The sequence below is a fragment of the Mytilus galloprovincialis genome, chromosome 3 (genome assembly GCF_965363235.1).
Source record: "Mytilus galloprovincialis chromosome 3, xbMytGall1.hap1.1, whole genome shotgun sequence".
In the NCBI taxonomy this organism is placed as follows: Eukaryota; Metazoa; Mollusca; class Bivalvia; order Mytilida; family Mytilidae; genus Mytilus; species Mytilus galloprovincialis.
Genome location: NC_134840.1, coordinates 4,038,862 through 4,056,752, shown reverse-complemented (window position 1 = coordinate 4,056,752; position 17,891 = coordinate 4,038,862). Strand labels below are relative to the sequence as shown.

General features: G+C 30.5%; 1 protein-coding gene across 16 annotated transcripts in view; it reads right to left on the bottom strand.

Annotated features, from left to right (window-relative positions):
• Positions 1-2,813: 2,813 nt before the first annotated feature.
• LOC143066989 (peripheral plasma membrane protein CASK-like) overlaps positions 2,814-17,891 on the bottom strand; it is a 196,150-nt gene continuing 181,072 nt past the window's right edge. For 8 of the 16 annotated variants that reach the window (XM_076239891.1, XM_076239887.1, XM_076239888.1 and 5 more), the window contains 8 exons: positions 16,724-16,813; positions 15,153-15,251; positions 14,335-14,485; positions 12,367-12,507; positions 10,558-10,638; positions 9,623-9,825; positions 7,930-8,034; positions 2,814-5,838 (listed from right to left, as the gene is read on the bottom strand). In XM_076239891.1, coding sequence (XP_076096006.1) covers positions 5,662-5,838; positions 7,930-8,034; positions 9,623-9,825; positions 10,558-10,638; positions 12,367-12,507; positions 14,335-14,485; positions 15,153-15,251; positions 16,724-16,813 — 1,047 coding nt within the window. In that variant the 3' untranslated portion in view covers positions 2,814-5,661. Of the gene's footprint in view, positions 5,839-7,929; positions 8,035-8,687; positions 8,769-9,622; positions 9,826-10,557; positions 10,639-12,366; positions 12,508-14,334; positions 14,486-15,152; positions 15,252-16,723; positions 16,814-17,891 lie in introns of all 16 variants that reach the window. The other 8 variants (XM_076239898.1, XM_076239901.1, XM_076239902.1 and 5 more) reach the window with 4 other exon arrangements.

The window sequence follows — 17,891 nt, the reverse complement described above, 5'->3', positions numbered from 1 at the left end:
GAAGGTCTGGAAATTTGAAAATGCCATGCATTGGAAAATGAGGGATTATTGGATAGCAGAAACTTTGCCTTTCAGTAGACCAACTATGAACTCCTCAAAGAGTGGCATTCTCTCTACAACTAGGCATAAGATTAAATTTCCCCATTCTGACCAGACGTGACTACGTATTTACATCCTGCACAGCCAACCAACATTGGCAAGTCGGGTGAAGACAAAGTGGAAAGCTAGTTGAAAACTAACAACAACTAATAAAAAATTCATGTGTCTAAGTTGAGGTTCATTCAAGTTTTTGTTGATAGAATTGAAATGATCTGAACCAAAGTTCTAGTTTATAGTTTCTATATAAGTTACACACATAAAAACATTCAATTCAATCCAATATTCCATTCACTAAGGACGAGAGACTAGTGTACACATGACATTCGATAATTAGAGTTGTGACAACTTCACTGGAGTTCATCTACATACAACGTTGTTTATTATTTTTTTTAAATAAAAAAAAACGTATTTGTGAAAAAAATATGTGTAGGCACGTGCCTAAAGTGCCTAACGGCAGCTACGCCCCTGTATACGTCACAAGTTAGACGGTAATTCCAATGCTAGATCATGTTAAATAGCGGAATATGGATTTTCTATGAAATCTATTTGATGCACCCAAGTGAAATATGGAAACTATCAGGACCTTTTTGTATCAATATTTCATTCATGTTCGGTATGAATCAACAGAGACATATATACACATATGTGTATGTTCCAGACCATATGAGTATTTGGACCGTACGCGTACGGTCCGGACCGTATACGTACGGTCCGGACCGTATACGTATACTCGTACGGTCCGACCATACGCATACGGTCGGACCGTATGAGTATACGCGTACGGTCCAGCTGAGCAGACATGTTTTGGGATCATATGGGTTAAATTTAAACAAACATTTATCAAAATCTTTATTTTTAGTTATACAAATTGTTATTATTACAAATAGATGAATAAAGTGAATAAGCGAACAATTGACATTAAATATTTGTTTAATTGTATATCTGAATCCTATTTTGTTACTCTGGACCAAGGTGACACTTGCTACAAATGTACCACAAGGAACGTCATATTTTCTTTTACATTAACATGATTTGTTCATGCATGTTCCTTTGTCTTTTTTTGTAAAGTTCCTAAATATTCTATAACAATTGTCTCCCCACATTATGTTTACTTCCGATAACTTCAATTTCAATGAGCATAATGGGCTGCATGCAGTTAACGAATTACTGACATGCTAAATACAGGAGATTAACAGATTAAATAAGCGTGATTATTTTAAATAGTTAAGATATTAAGTTTTTATTTCCATTACTATTGAACTTTTTATATTAATTTTTTGAGACATAAGTTCTGTTGATCTGATATATACATTTGTATCTAATAAACTTGACTAACTTCTTGATGTTAATCAGACCGTACGCGTACGGTCCGACCGTATGCGTATTTTGAAAAAGTACGCATACGGTCTGGAACATGTATATATGTCTCTGGAATCAAGTTACTAACAATATGTGGTTCACGTATATGTGAGTGACTTTACCAGAGATCAATTTCACAAAGATACTTACGAGAAAAAATGCACTCAAGCAATGGACATTTCAATACTACTTGAGATAAATGTTGCCATAAGATTTTTCTGTTCAACTTTTACATAAAAAAGTGTTCTGTTGGTTGGGGCTAACTTATCTGTTCAAAGGGAATAACTCCAAAATAGTTGTCTTGGAATATTTTTAATATTTTAATACTGCAATATGTTGCAAGAAATGTATACATGAGAGTTCTCACAAAACTTTAACTGAGACAGGTATCTGTTTAATATGTTAAGAAAAGTTGAAGTAATTTCTGAGTTTATATGTATGCCCAAGTCAGAAGCATCTGGCCTTTGTTAGTCTTGTATATTTTTTATTTTAGTTTCTTGTGTATAATTCGGAGTTTAGTATGATGTCCATTATCACTGAACAAGTATACATACTTGTTTTGGGGCCAAATGAAGGACGCCTCCGGGTGCAGGACTTTCTTGCTGCATTAAAGACACATTGGTGGCCTTTGGCTGTTGTCTGCTCTATGATCGGGTTGTTGTTTCTTTGAAACATTCCCAATTTCCATCCTCAATTTTATGGTTTTAAATATTCTGTGCAGGGCTGTATTCCTGTACATAGTTTATAACTTTCCTTTCCATTTGAGGTTGTTATGTGTAAGCTTTTTTTTTATACTTTCATGTGTGCTGAGATTTTTCCTTGGCAACCTTGCTATCTTTAAGATCTTTGTCATTTGAGGTTAACTGTGCTCTGATAGCTTTCGTCTGTTGAAGATTTTGACCTTTCATATTGTCTCTTAGAAATGGTCAGGATAATTCTTCTAATGAACTTCAAGTATCCGTTTGTATCTTTTAATATGGGTACTATATCTTTTTGTGTACCGGTATCACTGATTTGTTTTTGTAGGACTTACAATTTCCAGCAACAAGCCACATCTAATATCCCTAAGCATACCGTTTTTTTCTTATATGGATTAGACCGCTGGTTTTACTGTTTAAACGGTTTCACACAGTCAAATTTGGAGCCCTTCAGCTTGCTGTAGGGTGTGAGCCAAGGCTCAGTTTTGAAGAACGTACTTTGACCTATAATGGTTTTCTTTAACAAATTGTGACTTGGATGGAGAGTTGTTTCATTGGCACTCATACCACATCTTCTTACATCTATCCATGTACAAATGAATGTTCCTTAGTTAATTTTGAGAATAATAGAGGTAGGACGACCACGAAATAACAAGAATAATTTATATTTTTATTGTATATCAGCAGTAAATATATAACAACCTTTATTAACTAATCTGTTACAACTCACTGGCTCTATATAACTATCACATATAATCGGATAATTAATTCTATATTTTCATTTTACCAAAACTTGTTTTCTAATTCAACAAAGAAAACATTACAGGTACACAAACACATTTTTTTTTATTTCAGTGTTTGTGTGTAAATGTCAAAATTGTACATTATTAATTGTGACAACTTTCCTTTGTGTCAATTATATTCTGAAATGGACCACATTATTCTATATCATATACTTCATCACGATGGAATAAGGTTAAGGGCAGTGGTTGGCTTTTTCTATGTTTAAGTGGAAGCAAATTAAAATAGTATGTGAAATGACTATTTGAACATTAAATTAAACGATATATAGGATTTTAAAGCTCATTTCAAAAGTCATTCTGACAGCCATTTCAAATACCACATAACCCTAACTCTCTTTTTGTTATTTTGATAGTTAATGCAAATGTTGAAATTAAAATAGAAATACTTTAACATGTAAGTGAGGCAAAATATTCAGTAAATGAACCATGACTGAAGGTACAGGGCCAAACAATGTCCATGGAGATATAGCAATGCTAATACAACTGTATACCAAATATCATTGACCTATCACTTGTGGTTCCCCCAAAACTGACCGTATCACAAACTATTACATGTAAACTAAGCAAAAGTTTCAAAGGTAATAGACCATGACTGTGGGGCCGGGTTAAATAGTCTCCATGGAAATAAGATGGACCAATGCTAATACAACATCAAACCTCTTTAATAATCTGTGGTTAAAACCAAATAAGTTAAAATCATTCAATAATTTGAATCATTGTGTTGTGCAGCAAAGTAAACTAGAATACTAACATATTAACTTCTATCTTAACAACCTGTTAAAATTCTTTTAAAACACAATAGGGATACACATGCTGAAATGTATTGCCTGCTTAAATGATATTGATAGAATTTTCTGTGGAAAGTCTTTTAGATCAAGGTTTTATTATAAGTATCAGATAAACTTAACATTATCAATTATCCATAAATAAGTCAAGGTCATAAAGTTGACCTACTACTTTTAGTGTCTGACTTGACCTCATAAAAACTTAACATTGACCTACAAACCATGACTATGAAGTCAAGGTCATATTAATCCAACCCAAGGGGCATATATGCTATACAATCATTCCACAGTATTTAAGTAATAGACTTCACAATGAAAACTTAATGTTGATCAGTGGTCCATGAAATGATGAATCCTGACTTTCCATGAAATCTTTATTCTTCAGATTAAAATTCAATAAGAAAGAAGCAGATTTGGCATTTAAGCATTTTAAAGTATTTATAAGAAGATGTGGTATGAGTGCCAATGAGACAACTCTCCATCCAAGTCACAATGTATAAAAATTTAACAATTGTAGGTCAAAGTAAGGCCTTCAACACAGACCCTTAGCTCACATTGAACAGCAAGATTTAAAGGGCCCAAAAATACTAGTGTAATTGTATTGTTTGAAAAGAAGCCTTAAGGGCCTGGCTTAAGGGATTGATATCTGGTGAGTGACATAAATAAATTAACAAATAACCATTTGTGTAAGCAGGATGACTTAGGCAAAATAAGTTAAAGCCAAAGTTAGACAGCTTAAGAAAATATGTGTTTTCTATGTATAGAAATACACATAGTGAACTATATATAGATAAGAATAACTTAAAATGTAAAATAATAAACTTGTTACACAAATCTGAACATAATAAAAATTGACATTTCACAAATTATTTTTTTTTTCTCCTAATAAAATATTTTAAGTGACAAAACAATTAAAAGTGTTTATCTATGAATAGTTTCTAACAGACATCTTTTTACTTGTCAGGCTGATCAAAACAAACATTCTGATTTCCTACATACTTTCAGTTAATATAACTATAATGTTTAACTCAAGCTAAACTTGTTACAAAATCATCTAAAATCATTCCAAATTTGTTTATGCTTTAATGGAAATTTGTAATAAATTTCCTCAGTAAAATTATTTCTCACTTAATTTTGCCAGTGAAATTAACAACTATTCAAAATCTTTTAAATTGTATTTTTGATAAGAAACAAGGGGAAACTTAATGTCTTGAAGAATCCTTTAGCCTGACTAATGCTGACAAGCAGATTAAAATATATCAATTTCAAATTAAAATAAATATCAAAACTTGAGTAAATAGATATTTTATCTCGAAATTACAATGAATTTTCCATAAGTCTTAAACAAACTATCATCTTAAAATATAATAACATAATAAGACACTTCTGTTGTTTAGGGTTTTTTTCCTTTGACTATTAGTGTGATTATTTGTATACAAATTAACTCTGTGTAAAATTACTGATACTTTATATACAATTTCCATGTACATACTTTATATACAATTTCCATGTACATATCACAAATATGGATTCTTGATTTCTTGTCTATAGCTCGTTATTATGGCACCATGTACATTTCCCTGTAATTCTGTCAACAATTATTAACGTGTATAATATGTCAACATTTAGTTCCTGTAATTTGGTGAACATTAATTAACATGTATTGTAAGTCAACATTTTGTTCCTGTAATTCGGTGAACATTAATTAACATGTATAATAAGTCAACATTTTGTTCCTGTAATTCGGTGAACATAAGTTAACATGTATTAGAAGTCAACAGTTAACAGCATTATCAACAATTATAACACTTCCTTCATTTTTGCATACCTTGAACAAAAAGCACTTTTTATAAAAATTTGGTTTTTGATATATAAATATTTTGGCATTATTATTAACTATAATCTCAGTAATCTGTTTCAATAAACCCAGCTTACAGGCACCCATTGTGGTGATGAACACACTTCGTCTATAGCTTGTTCTAAAGTTCTTATTGTTTCTTCAATGTCATTGTTCACGATTTTCAAGTCAAAATAATGTCCATAAGCCTTTTCTAAGAGATCACTTTCTGTGGCTAATTTTTCCAAACTGACATCCTGAAATAAAAATCAAAACATTTATATCAAAATGTTTATATATATATAAAAGAGAAAAAACCTACAAAAGATGTTATACTCACAAAAAACTTGTTCAAAATAAACTTATGATAATAATAATTAATCTATATCTTAAAATGGTTTTTATTTTAAAACTCGAAATCATATAGTCTTAACCCACTGCATTTGTCTGCACCTATACCAAGTCAGGAACCTGTTGTTCAGTGGTTGTCGTTTGTTGATGTAGTTCATAAGTGTTTCTCGTTTCTTGTTCTTTATATAGATTAGACTGTTGGTTTTCTTGTTTGAATGGTTTTAAGTCATTTTCGTGGCCCTTTATAGTTTGCTGTTCTGTGTGACCAAGGCTCCATGTTGAAGACTGTACTTTGACCTATAAAGGTTTACCTTTTACAAATTGTGACTTGGATGGAGAGTTGTCTCATTGGCACTCATACCACATCTTTATTTATCTGTTTTCACAATTTTTTTACCATTTTTCTTACCATGCTTATGCTTGAGGGAATAATGGAAATGTATTGATTATTCTTATGCAAAATTATAATTTGATGTGAAGTACTTTTGCCTTTTTATTTTTTTGTATAATTGACTTGGTCTCATGTTTCTTGTCTAATTGTTCAGTTTTATTTTATTTTGTTTCATGATTTACCCTTACAGTGGATCCAACATTTTCAAATTTGACCTGCAATCTTCCAACCTGATGTCTAAATTTAATGGACCTCTGACCTTTCAAAATGCTAAAATCCAAACAAATCTGATAAGTATAGAGCTGTACCGTTTGCCAAAAGTCAACTCCTGACCCGAAGCAATGTTTAAACATGACACTGTGACCTAAAGGGGATACCTTACTGGAACTCCCTTTCATATTTTTTTTTTCATGATTTCCCCTCATGGTTGTCTGCCTTATGTTTCATCACTAACTATATTTTGGTGTTGTTCTGTATCAAGATGCACCCTAAATAATTTTCCTGAATGTGTATCAATCCCTAATCACAAACTACGTGTTATGATCCATCTCTTTATTATTTTCTGGTATGTAGTTTTCTGTCTAAAAGGCCATTCTGATTACTTAGCTAACAATTTACCCAATGCATGTATTCATTTGAAAGTCTATATTATGTTTTAATATTCAAGGGTTAAGTGAACAATACATAAAAAGTAAAGATATGGTATAAGAAATAAAACCAAAATTAACAGCATTAGTCTATCTTGTAAAAAAGAAAAGAAAGCTGATACCAGAAACCCACCGCATGCTTACTTGTAAATTTCCTTATGTATATAGTTATGTGCCAAGAGTCAACTTCATGGTCAAAATTAAATCATGTTTTTTAATAAGATTTATTCTGTAGTATGTACCAATTTAAACACAAACCTCAATTTTGATCAGAGTAGTTTAAAATTTACATTAGCAATACTTTTTAACCACTATAAACAAATGAAGAGTCACTATTGGCACACCACTATATAAATACAAAACATCTTTCACAACAACTGTAATCAAATTGCTTGTAAGCACAAATGGGTAAAGATTGCATTAATTTATCAGTGTGAAGTAAAATTAAATGTTTCATTGAATAAAGCATTGGTTGTATTTAATTCAGCTAAAATTCTGGACAATGGGAGATAACTCCAATTTCTAAAGACAACTTTTGATATCATTTATATTTTTAGAACTGCACCTTTCAAAAGTTATGTTATTTCTTGAAAAGTGTAACATTGTTTTGTGACTTGAATATCTGAGCATATATTACATTGATAAATTTCTGGAACTATTCATGGATGGATGTATAGAATGTAACTTTTTTGTTATGATCAATGCACTTTATTTTTTGTATCAAAAAGATAGTCATAAGCCTTGGAAGATTTAGATATCAAGTCAATAACATAAGGTTTTGATTGCACTTCATGTAATCTTTACCCAATTACAACACACTATCTCATAGTTTTGTGAGCTGACATGCCAGGACTTTGAAGTCTGTAAATTCTGACTTACTGGTACCTATCACTACAACAAAGCAGACCAGACAAATCTTCTACAAGACAAGACAAGACAAATCTTCTACAAGCACTTACATTGACATCTTTGGATTTATGATGTGGTAAAATTTCAAAAATCCTCGGTGCTGCTATGAACACAACATATGGGGCAAATTCAGCAGTGCGCAATATTTTCAAAGCCTTCAATGACAAAAGACAATAAAAATGCATGCAATGATTGACAATAAATATATTTATCAAGGTGGAAATTCTGCAAATCCTTCTGTTATATTAACTTTCATTTTTTTGATAATAGTGGCATTCTAAAATGCACTTATATGTGCATTGAAAAGACATCGAGAAGGCAAAGGCATACAGAAGATAATTTGCAGAATTCTCAAATGGTATTAGTGTAAAAACAATATATCTTCATGCACTGAAATAAAATGTGTAATGACATAAAAAGTAAACAAAGACTGAAAAATACTACATATTAGTGAAAAATCCAATCATTCAATTTCTAGTATCAAACAAAGTACTTCATTCCAGCTAATGAAATATACATTTAAACAAGCCAAAAGTCTACACAAAATATATCTCTGTTAGAGTCTGTTATAAACTTTAGTGGAATTTTTGTGAAAAATTTGTTGAAATAATTTTATAGAATGCTTAAGAAATGTGTATGTTTCCAAACAATCTCATGGTTTTATTCAGTAGAAACACAAATTTTGATTTTATTTAGACATAGTTATTTCAAAACTAATCTGATGTTAAACTGAATGAATGGATATACATCTACAAATAAAACACCGTTGTATCTCATGGTCGCTTGACACCACCAAACAAATGTTTACCTCATGTATTGCAGCTATTGTAGGTGCTGCTACGAACACCACAATTGGAGCAAAATCACCTGTTCTTAATACTCTTATTGCCTGTAAAGTGTCATGTTATATTTTAAAACTAAATATGTAATTAAGTTTATAGTTGTAAAGATTCTAGATTTTTTTTTGTAGAGTTGTCTCGCATTCTATTTATACTATAACACCGGCAGCCTTTGCCTCTTTACATATGAAATTAATTTCAAGTTTCTAAGGTACAAAATGACTGAATGATTACAATAATTTTGCTCATTGATTTGGAAGTTTTTTCCAAAAATAGCATGGTGTTTAGGCTGTGCAACCAGTAGACCAGTATACATGTATATAAAGGTAGAACAATGATAAAAAAGTTCTTCTCTATTTTCATTACAGTTGAGATTGATTAATGGAAAACACAGTACATATTCATTTGTTTACTTTGGAGCCTTACTATCTACAAATTGTTTGTTGTCGAACTGCATTACATTCCCAGTTTGTGCCATAAAGGTCACATTCATAGAATTGTTGTAGTGAAATCACTGTTAAAGGCAACTAATGTTAATCACAAGTTATCTTTAATTTGGTGCTGATTCATGTAAACAATTCAACAAAAGTTGAATATGATTTAAATATTCTTGAATTGGTAAGTTTTACTTTAAAACATGTGTACATGGACTTAGTTCAAATTTCCATAACATAATAATTGTAAGAAACTTGTTACATATAACTTTTATAACTAGATATTTAAAAAATATTTGAAACTGTTTGGAAAGTTCATTTCAACTACAGTTGTCATATGTGAAGTATGAACTAAAATCAAGTATTAAATCATCAGTTTCTGGATAAAAAAAATCTTTCAAACGATGTCTGCGTAAAGAATTCCAAGTCATCAAACCCATCAAACAATTGTTTCTCAATAAGTTATATACCTGTGGTTCCACGTCTAGAATTGCCATTTGTGACCGTACATGAATTTGTCTAATTGTTTCTAATTTTGTTCCATACATGGCATCATCATGTGTACCATATTCTAAATATTCATTATTAGCAATGTCTTTCATCATTTGTTCATGTGTCACAAAAAAATAATTTTTGCCATTTGTTTCATTTTCCTTTGGCGCTCTTGTTGTATCTGAAAACAAAAACAGAATTTTTATGTTTAATAAAAGAAGATAGGTTTTATCCATAATGAATGCTGGTTTTGTATTAATAACTTTCCTCTTTTCTTGCTAATTTGGCATTAAAATAAGAAAGATTATACTATAGGGAACATGTGTACTAAGTTTCAAGTTGATTGGACTTCAATTTCATCAAAAACTACCTTGACCAAAAAAATTAACCTGAAACTCCCACTTTCATTTTCTATGTTCAGTGGACCATGAAATTGGGGTCAAAAGTCTAATTTGGCACTAAAATTAGAAAGATTATATCATAAGCAACAAGTGTACTAAGTTTCAAGTTGATTGGACTTCAGTTTCATCAAAAACTACCTTGACCAAAAACTTTAACCTGAAACTCCCACTTTCATTTTCTATGTTCAGTGGACCGTGAAATTGGGGTCAAAAGTCTAATTTGGCTTTAAAATTAGAAAGATTATATCATAAGCAACAAGTGTACTAAGTTTCAAGTTGATTGGACTACAGCTTCATCAAAAACTACCTTGACCAAAAACTTTAACCTGAAGCGGGACGAATGAATGAACGGACGGACGGACGAAGGGAGCCACAGACCAGAAAACATAATGCCCCTCTACTTTCGTAGGTGGGGCATAAAAAAACCTTTAGTTTATTTCATAGCTAATGTAGAGTTTCATTTATAGCTTACTAAATGAAGTTACGTCGTAAAGGATATGAACACAACTTACGTGGTATGGGATATGCAAAGCGCTCCGGATGACTTGTTATTAATGTATTTTTTATATGTCTTCTTCCAACACCATGAGCACCTATCAAATATAAAATAATATGTCAGTTTACTTAAATATACACCAAAGCGTCATTAGATATTCAATGTTTATATTGTTAAAATATACACCAGAATGTCATTAGAAATTCAATGTTTATATTGTTAAAATATACACAATAGCATCATTAGAAATTCAATGTTTATATTGTTAAAATATACACCAAAGCGTCATTAGAAATTCAATGTTTATATTGTTAAAATATACACAATAGCGTCATTAGAAATTCAATGTTTATATTGTTAAAATATACACCATAGCGTCACTAGAAATTCAATGTTTATATTGTTAAAATATACACCAAAGCGTCATTAGATATTCAATGTTTATATTGTTAAAATATACACCAAAGCGTCATTAGATATTCAATGTTTATATTGTTAAAATATACACCAAAGCGTCATTAGAAATTCAATGTTTATATTGTTAAAATATACACCAGAATGTCATTAGAAATTCAATGTTTATATTGTTAAAATATACACAATAGCGTCATTAGAAATTCAATGTTTATATTGTTAAAATATACACCAAAGCGTCATTAGAAATTCAATGTTTATATTGTTAACAATTGATTGATATGAATTACTTTTTGCAATGAAACTTTGCATCATATCCATGCAGGTGAAACAAACTGTAGTTGACTCATTGGCCAAGGATAGCAGACAGATTATGCATGTTCTATTTACTAATAGACATTAAGCCGACAAAAAACAAAAATAAATCATTTAGTTAACTTTTGTATCTAAAAACCTAACAGATTACACTAATGTTTTCCTCAATACATAGAACTAGGAACCTTTCCCAATAATACTAATGTTTTCCTCATAAAGGTAGGTTTATTTTATTAGGAACTTTAACCAATAATACTAATGTTTTCCTCATAAAGACAGGTAATTTAACTATCTACCCAATAATACTAAAGTTTTCCTCATAAAGGCAAGTAATTTAACTATCTACCCAATAATACTAATGTTTTCCTCATAAAGGCAGGTAATTTAACTATCTACCCAATAATACTAATGTTTTCCTCATAAAGGCAAGTAATTTAACTATCTACCCAATAATACTAATGTTTTCCTCCTAAAGGCAGGTAATTTAACTATCTACCCAATAATACTAATGTTTTCCTCATAAAGGCAGGTAATTTAACTATCTACCCAATAATACTAATGTTTTCCTCATAAAGGCAAGTAATTTAACTATCTACCCAATAATACTAATGTTTTCCTCATAAAGGCAGGTAATTTAACTATCTACCCAATAATACTAATGTTTTCCTCATAAAGGCAGGTAATTTAACTATCTACCCAATAATACTAATGTTTTCCTCATAAAGGCAGGTAATTTAACTATCTACCCAATAATACTAATGTTTTCCTCATAAAGACAGGTAATTTAACTACCTACCCAATAATACTAATGTTTTCCACAAAAAGGCAGGTAATTTAACTACCTACCCAATAATACTAATGTTTTCTTCAAAAAGGCAGGTAATTTAACTATCTATCCAATAATACTAATGTTTTCCTCAAAAAGGCAGGTAATTTAACTACCTACCCAATAATACTAATGTTTTCCTCAAAAAGGCAGGTAATTTAACTATCTACCCAATAATACTAATGTTTTCCTCATAAAGGCAAGTAATTTATCTACCTACCCAATAATACTAATGTTTTCCTCATAAAGGCAGGTAATCTAACTACCTACCCAATAATACTAATGTTTTCCTCATAAAGGCAGGTAATTTAACTACTTCTTCATATGTTACTAAATCTAATTGGTCAAATATGGAATTATGTTTAGCTAAATATTTGTCTTTTTTCTTCTTTCCAAACCAAGAACAATGTACTGAAATACAAAACAAATATATAAATATATAATCTGATAAAACTATCACTTTAAGATTCAAATCTTACTATTTCGATGTTTTCATGACTCTAAAGACAGATAGCAGTAGGTTTTTCTGTGAGATGTACAATTTTCAATAAGCAAATCATTACAGAAATAAGAACACTATAGTCATATGAAACCTCAAATTAAAAACAAATGTGCATATGTTTTTTATAACTCAATGGATAGTTGTCATTATTAAACTTATGTACATACACTTTTTTCTGAAGAAAATTCTATAATTTGTCCACATTTGAAGAAGTTTACTTTTTTTTAATTGCTTGAATCCAGGAAGCAATTCGCCGACATATTTTCCGTATTCAAAGTGACCTTAGCACGACCCTTCTGATTACACATATTATACACATGCTCACAATCCATGCGTCTTGTTGATTGTTTACTGTAAGGTGAGAATCAGTAAACTACAGCTTCAAAACACGACAATTAATGAGCGGCCATATCTTCAATTCATAACAAAGAGACAAAAAAAATGATGATTAAGAATAAGTTTATGATATATACATGCATTGGTTCAAGAATTTGATAAATTCACCAGTCACTCGTTTCATATGACTTAAATGAATTATTTTCTTTCATTTAGTTATGGAAGACAGGACGGGGAAAGTTTTATAATGAATTACTTTCTTTCATTTAGTTATGGAAGACAGGACGGGGAAAGTTTTATAATGAATTATTTTCTTCCATTTAGTTATGGAAGACAGGACGGGGAAAGTTTTATAATGAATTATTTTCTTTCATTTAGTTATGGAAGACAGGACGGGGAAATTTTATAATGAATTACTTTCTTTCATTTAGTTATGGAAGACAGGACGGGGAATGTTTTATAATGAATTACTTTCTTTCATTTAGTTATGGAAGACAGGACGGGGAAAGTTTTATAATGAATTACTTTCTTTCATTTAGTTATGGAAGACAGGACGGGGAAAGTTTTATAATGAATTACTTTCTTTCATTTAGTTATGGAAGACAGGACAGGGAAAGTTTTAAAATTCCTCCCTTTGTTCCTCTGCAAAAAGAAAGTTAAATTGATTTTATATTTTGAATGGAACGATAAGCTTAAAAGTCAACTATATTGAATCAACAGCCCTTTCCCTACATAGATGCGGTACATATCTAATTTAAAATATCTTCATTGTTGGAGAGTTTTCTCATTGGCTTTCGTACCACATCTTGTGTTTGTACATCTGTCATGTTGCCTTTTACCTTATTTGGCAACTTAATAATTTTTCTCAGAAAAATCTCAAAACTTGACAGAATAAACAAAAAAAAAAAATGATATCAGCTTTGTTATTTGTATATTGTATCACATAATTTCGTTGTTTTTCCTTTTTATTGGAATTTGACTCCTAAGGATCAATATAATTCTGATGCCTCCTTCATCAATATCAGGATGGTGTTACATTCAAAAAGTACAAGCTGTTCAACTTTTTTGTATTAGTTAGATAATATTTTTTAAAACTCAATACTATCCCATTCTATCATTTTGAACTATATTTCAGGGAAACCACATTTTAAAGTATATCACAAACTTTTGGTTCCAATTTATAAACCTTATTAGGCATACATGTATTAACAATAACCTTTATAATGAACTATGGCAAGAGTTGAAGACTATTTTCTCAAATGGATCCCCCCCCCCCCCCCCCCCCCCCACAAACACATACCACACTCCATTTCAACAATAGACATATAAAGGGGAGATAATGTCCACAATTTCTCCTCACTGACATCAGACTTTAAAACCATTGAGTTATTCAGTCTTACCAGCATTTTCTTTGAGTTTTTCTCGACTAGAAACTGTTGTCCTCCATTCTTGGAGTTCCGGAGAAGGAATTAAACCTGCAGGGTCAGTAGAGTTCGGAGATGTACCAACTTTTTTGGCTTGCCACCAATTGGAATCATCTTTACTAATAATCTGGAAGGAAATATTTATTTTATTTTGCATTACTGTGGATTCATTTATTTTCGTGGGTACCAATTTTCGTGGATTGAGATAAAGTTGCATTTCATGGACATTAGATTTTGTGTTTTTTCAAAGTCTGCATACATTCATTTAGAAAATTTGTAATTCTTTGAACATTTAAATTTGTGGTTTCTCTGTGCCAACAAAATCCATGAAAATTGGTATCCAACAAATATTACTGAATCCACAGTAGACTAAAAGTGTTAAACATTACCCTCACATAGAAATACTTGTCAACACTTAAAAGTTAGAAAATACAGGTCAAGTATAAAAAGTAACTTGTGTGAGGGGTTATCAAATAAATACATGTTATTTAAGAAATAACTGTTTTAACATAATTTAAATACTTTTTTCAAATCAAAGTGTAACATATTTTACTCAAAATTGCAACAGATATATACAAATGTATAGGCAATGTAATATACATTCTATAAATATAATAACAAGACTTTTGTTTACACATACAGTTAGAGTTGTCTCCCATATTATTAACTTCATTTCATATGATTTATGGAAATGACTTTTTACCTGTAACTGTAACCTGTACAAGTTGATCTCACTTTCTACTACCTGTAATAATAACCTGTGTAAGTTGACCGTACTAACAATGACATCTTACCTGTAAAACATCTCCAACTCTAAAAGAAACACCAGCTTGTGAACAGGGAATCAGATCATCATCCTCTGGGTTATAATCAAATAATGCTCGAACATATATCTGGAAAGATAACAATTACATCCTTCATGTCATTGCATGATAGCTTTAACTTTATTATAAGAAAAAATGCAAGAATGTATGGAATAGTTCCTATAGATTTAAAAACAACTGATTGTTTTTTTAGGTTTGAATAAATAGTAATTAATGAATTTTCAGAAGAAAAGTTTTGAAACCATTAAAGAAAAGGACAACTGCTTTATTCAGTTGCTAATTTCTTGTTTTCAAACTGTCTTTGAATTTTTAAAGTTTATATCCATCCCCCATAGTTTAAACTGTTTTTTTTTATGGAATATTAACCTCTGAATTGTCATGAGGGGCAACGACTTCTTCAGAAAGGAGTTGACTGATAATTTCAACCATGTGGACTTATTTGTCAATCGTGACTTACTGATAATCTCAGCCATGTGGACTTATTTGTCAATCGTGACTTACTGAAAATTTGGCTGTGATAAGATTCAGTTTATTGGTAATACACAACATTATCCACATTTTCAGTCTTTCATTTTTTTTTTATATATATAACAGTTGACATGCTAAAAGACATATCATTTTACACCTATGTTCTATTTTAAGCTTTGCATGTTGATTGACAGTAGGGTTCATAGTATACATTTTTGAACTAGATACCCTTGGATTAATAATGACCAAGTTTGGTTTCAATTTGCTTATGTTTTCAGAGGAGTAGATTTTTTGTAAAAATTAAGACAATGTGATTGCTTTTAAAAAGCAACAGATGACAGCATAAGTTATGTATTTGACAGCAAGATGCAACCATAAATAAAGAAATATGTTGATTTTCATACTGAATCAACAGTAATGAGTTCTAAAAAATACATCTCACATTTGAAGAAGAGGCTAATGGAAGCAATTACTTTATTCAGAATGTTTAAGTTTTTGCAGCCCTCTATTAAAAGTTTTTACTATGTGATACAGCATTGCTTCACTAGAAATCTATGTATAGTTATGACAATCAAATAAAAATGTGTGGCAGTCTAAGATGACATGCTTGTGAATGATAAGTGTGCAGCAAGTCAGAACTTAGAGCTTGTCACTGAGAGAAACTGATAATTTTCGAGCACATACCATACAAACATTTAAGATTTATTTTAACACATGTAAAACAATTGTAAACACTGTATTAGATAAAAACAAAAACTTAAAAAACTATCACTATTTCATGGCAAAACAAATAACACAAATTAATTCTTAAAAACAATTGTAATCTAAAATTATAACTCATCTGATCCTTGAAAAATTTTCACTATTTCATAAATTTAGAGCCAATTATAATATTTCAAGCACTGTACATTGAAATTGAAATATTCCTTCCTCACCCTGTTCGGGGTGTTTTCACTACTGTAAAAGACTGAAAATTGTACATATAAGAGCACACCAACAAATGGTGGTAACACTGTTAAGACATGTTTAAAGCCAATCAAACCTTGTTAATGAGAACATGCTAGCATACTTACAAAAAGATTAGTAACCTCTTGTAAGTCAAAAACCTGGTTAATTCTAAGAGATATTGACTGCCCTTTCCACTTGGACACAACAAGGTTTGACTGTAATAATAAACCGGCATTATCTCAAAAAGTTAAATGAGATAAATAAAGAAGGAGAAATATTGAATGTCATGTCAAAATATTGTTACGACCCTCCAACTTAGTCCTACCATGTTACAGCAATTTTGTATCAACTTCCGTTTATTTATAATAATTAATCATCAGTGCACTAGCTTGTTCCCTCCTTACAAAACAAAATGGTTGCACTAAAGAGAACATCGTGTGACATTTAATAAATGTCACAGTTTTATAACATATGTATGTACATTATTTATCCTTAAAAATAAAAACAACATCTTTAACCAAACAAACTAAATCTAGCAAATTGTATATACATGCATTTTTATACACAGTTTACATATGAGCATTTCCATATTAGAAATCATTTTTCTACCTTTTAAACTTTAAACAAACTTCAAAATAAAACAGGCAATCTTTATGTATCAATCTTGTTCATTAGATTCCATTCCCACACTACTGTCAATAGAATAAACAACACCTCACAAACAGTGTTTCATGAGATATTTTTAAAATTTGAATCATAAAATTTATGGAATAAACTTCAGTTTGAAAGTTTTCATTTGTGTTAGTCATGTTTAACTGTCAGATTTATGAACTTTTCACAAAATTTCAAATTTTGAGATTTTTGCAAGATCTAACATGTCATTTTTTTTTGTAATGCATTAGAATCTAAATAACAGTACTGTTGCTGAAAAATGTTGCTGCGGTCAATTGGAATTTGAATGCTATAAAAATCCATTTTACTGGCTCTGCTTCCTGTAGCTGGTAAAACTGCAAATCATCGACAGGCCCAACTTTTCAACTACAGTACTGTTCCTTATATGTAATTTGACTTGACTATTGCAGTTATTTAATCGATGCTCATATGAAAACTTATGCAAATTAGCTTTACTTCAATACTATAAAAAAAGACAACACAGTATATAGGATGTTCTGTTTATATTTCATAAAAGCTTCACATGTAGACACAGACAGAGGAAATAAACATCTATTTTCATGTTGTCAAAGCATCAACATATTGCATTTAAATAGGAAATAATTAAAACATATTTGAAAT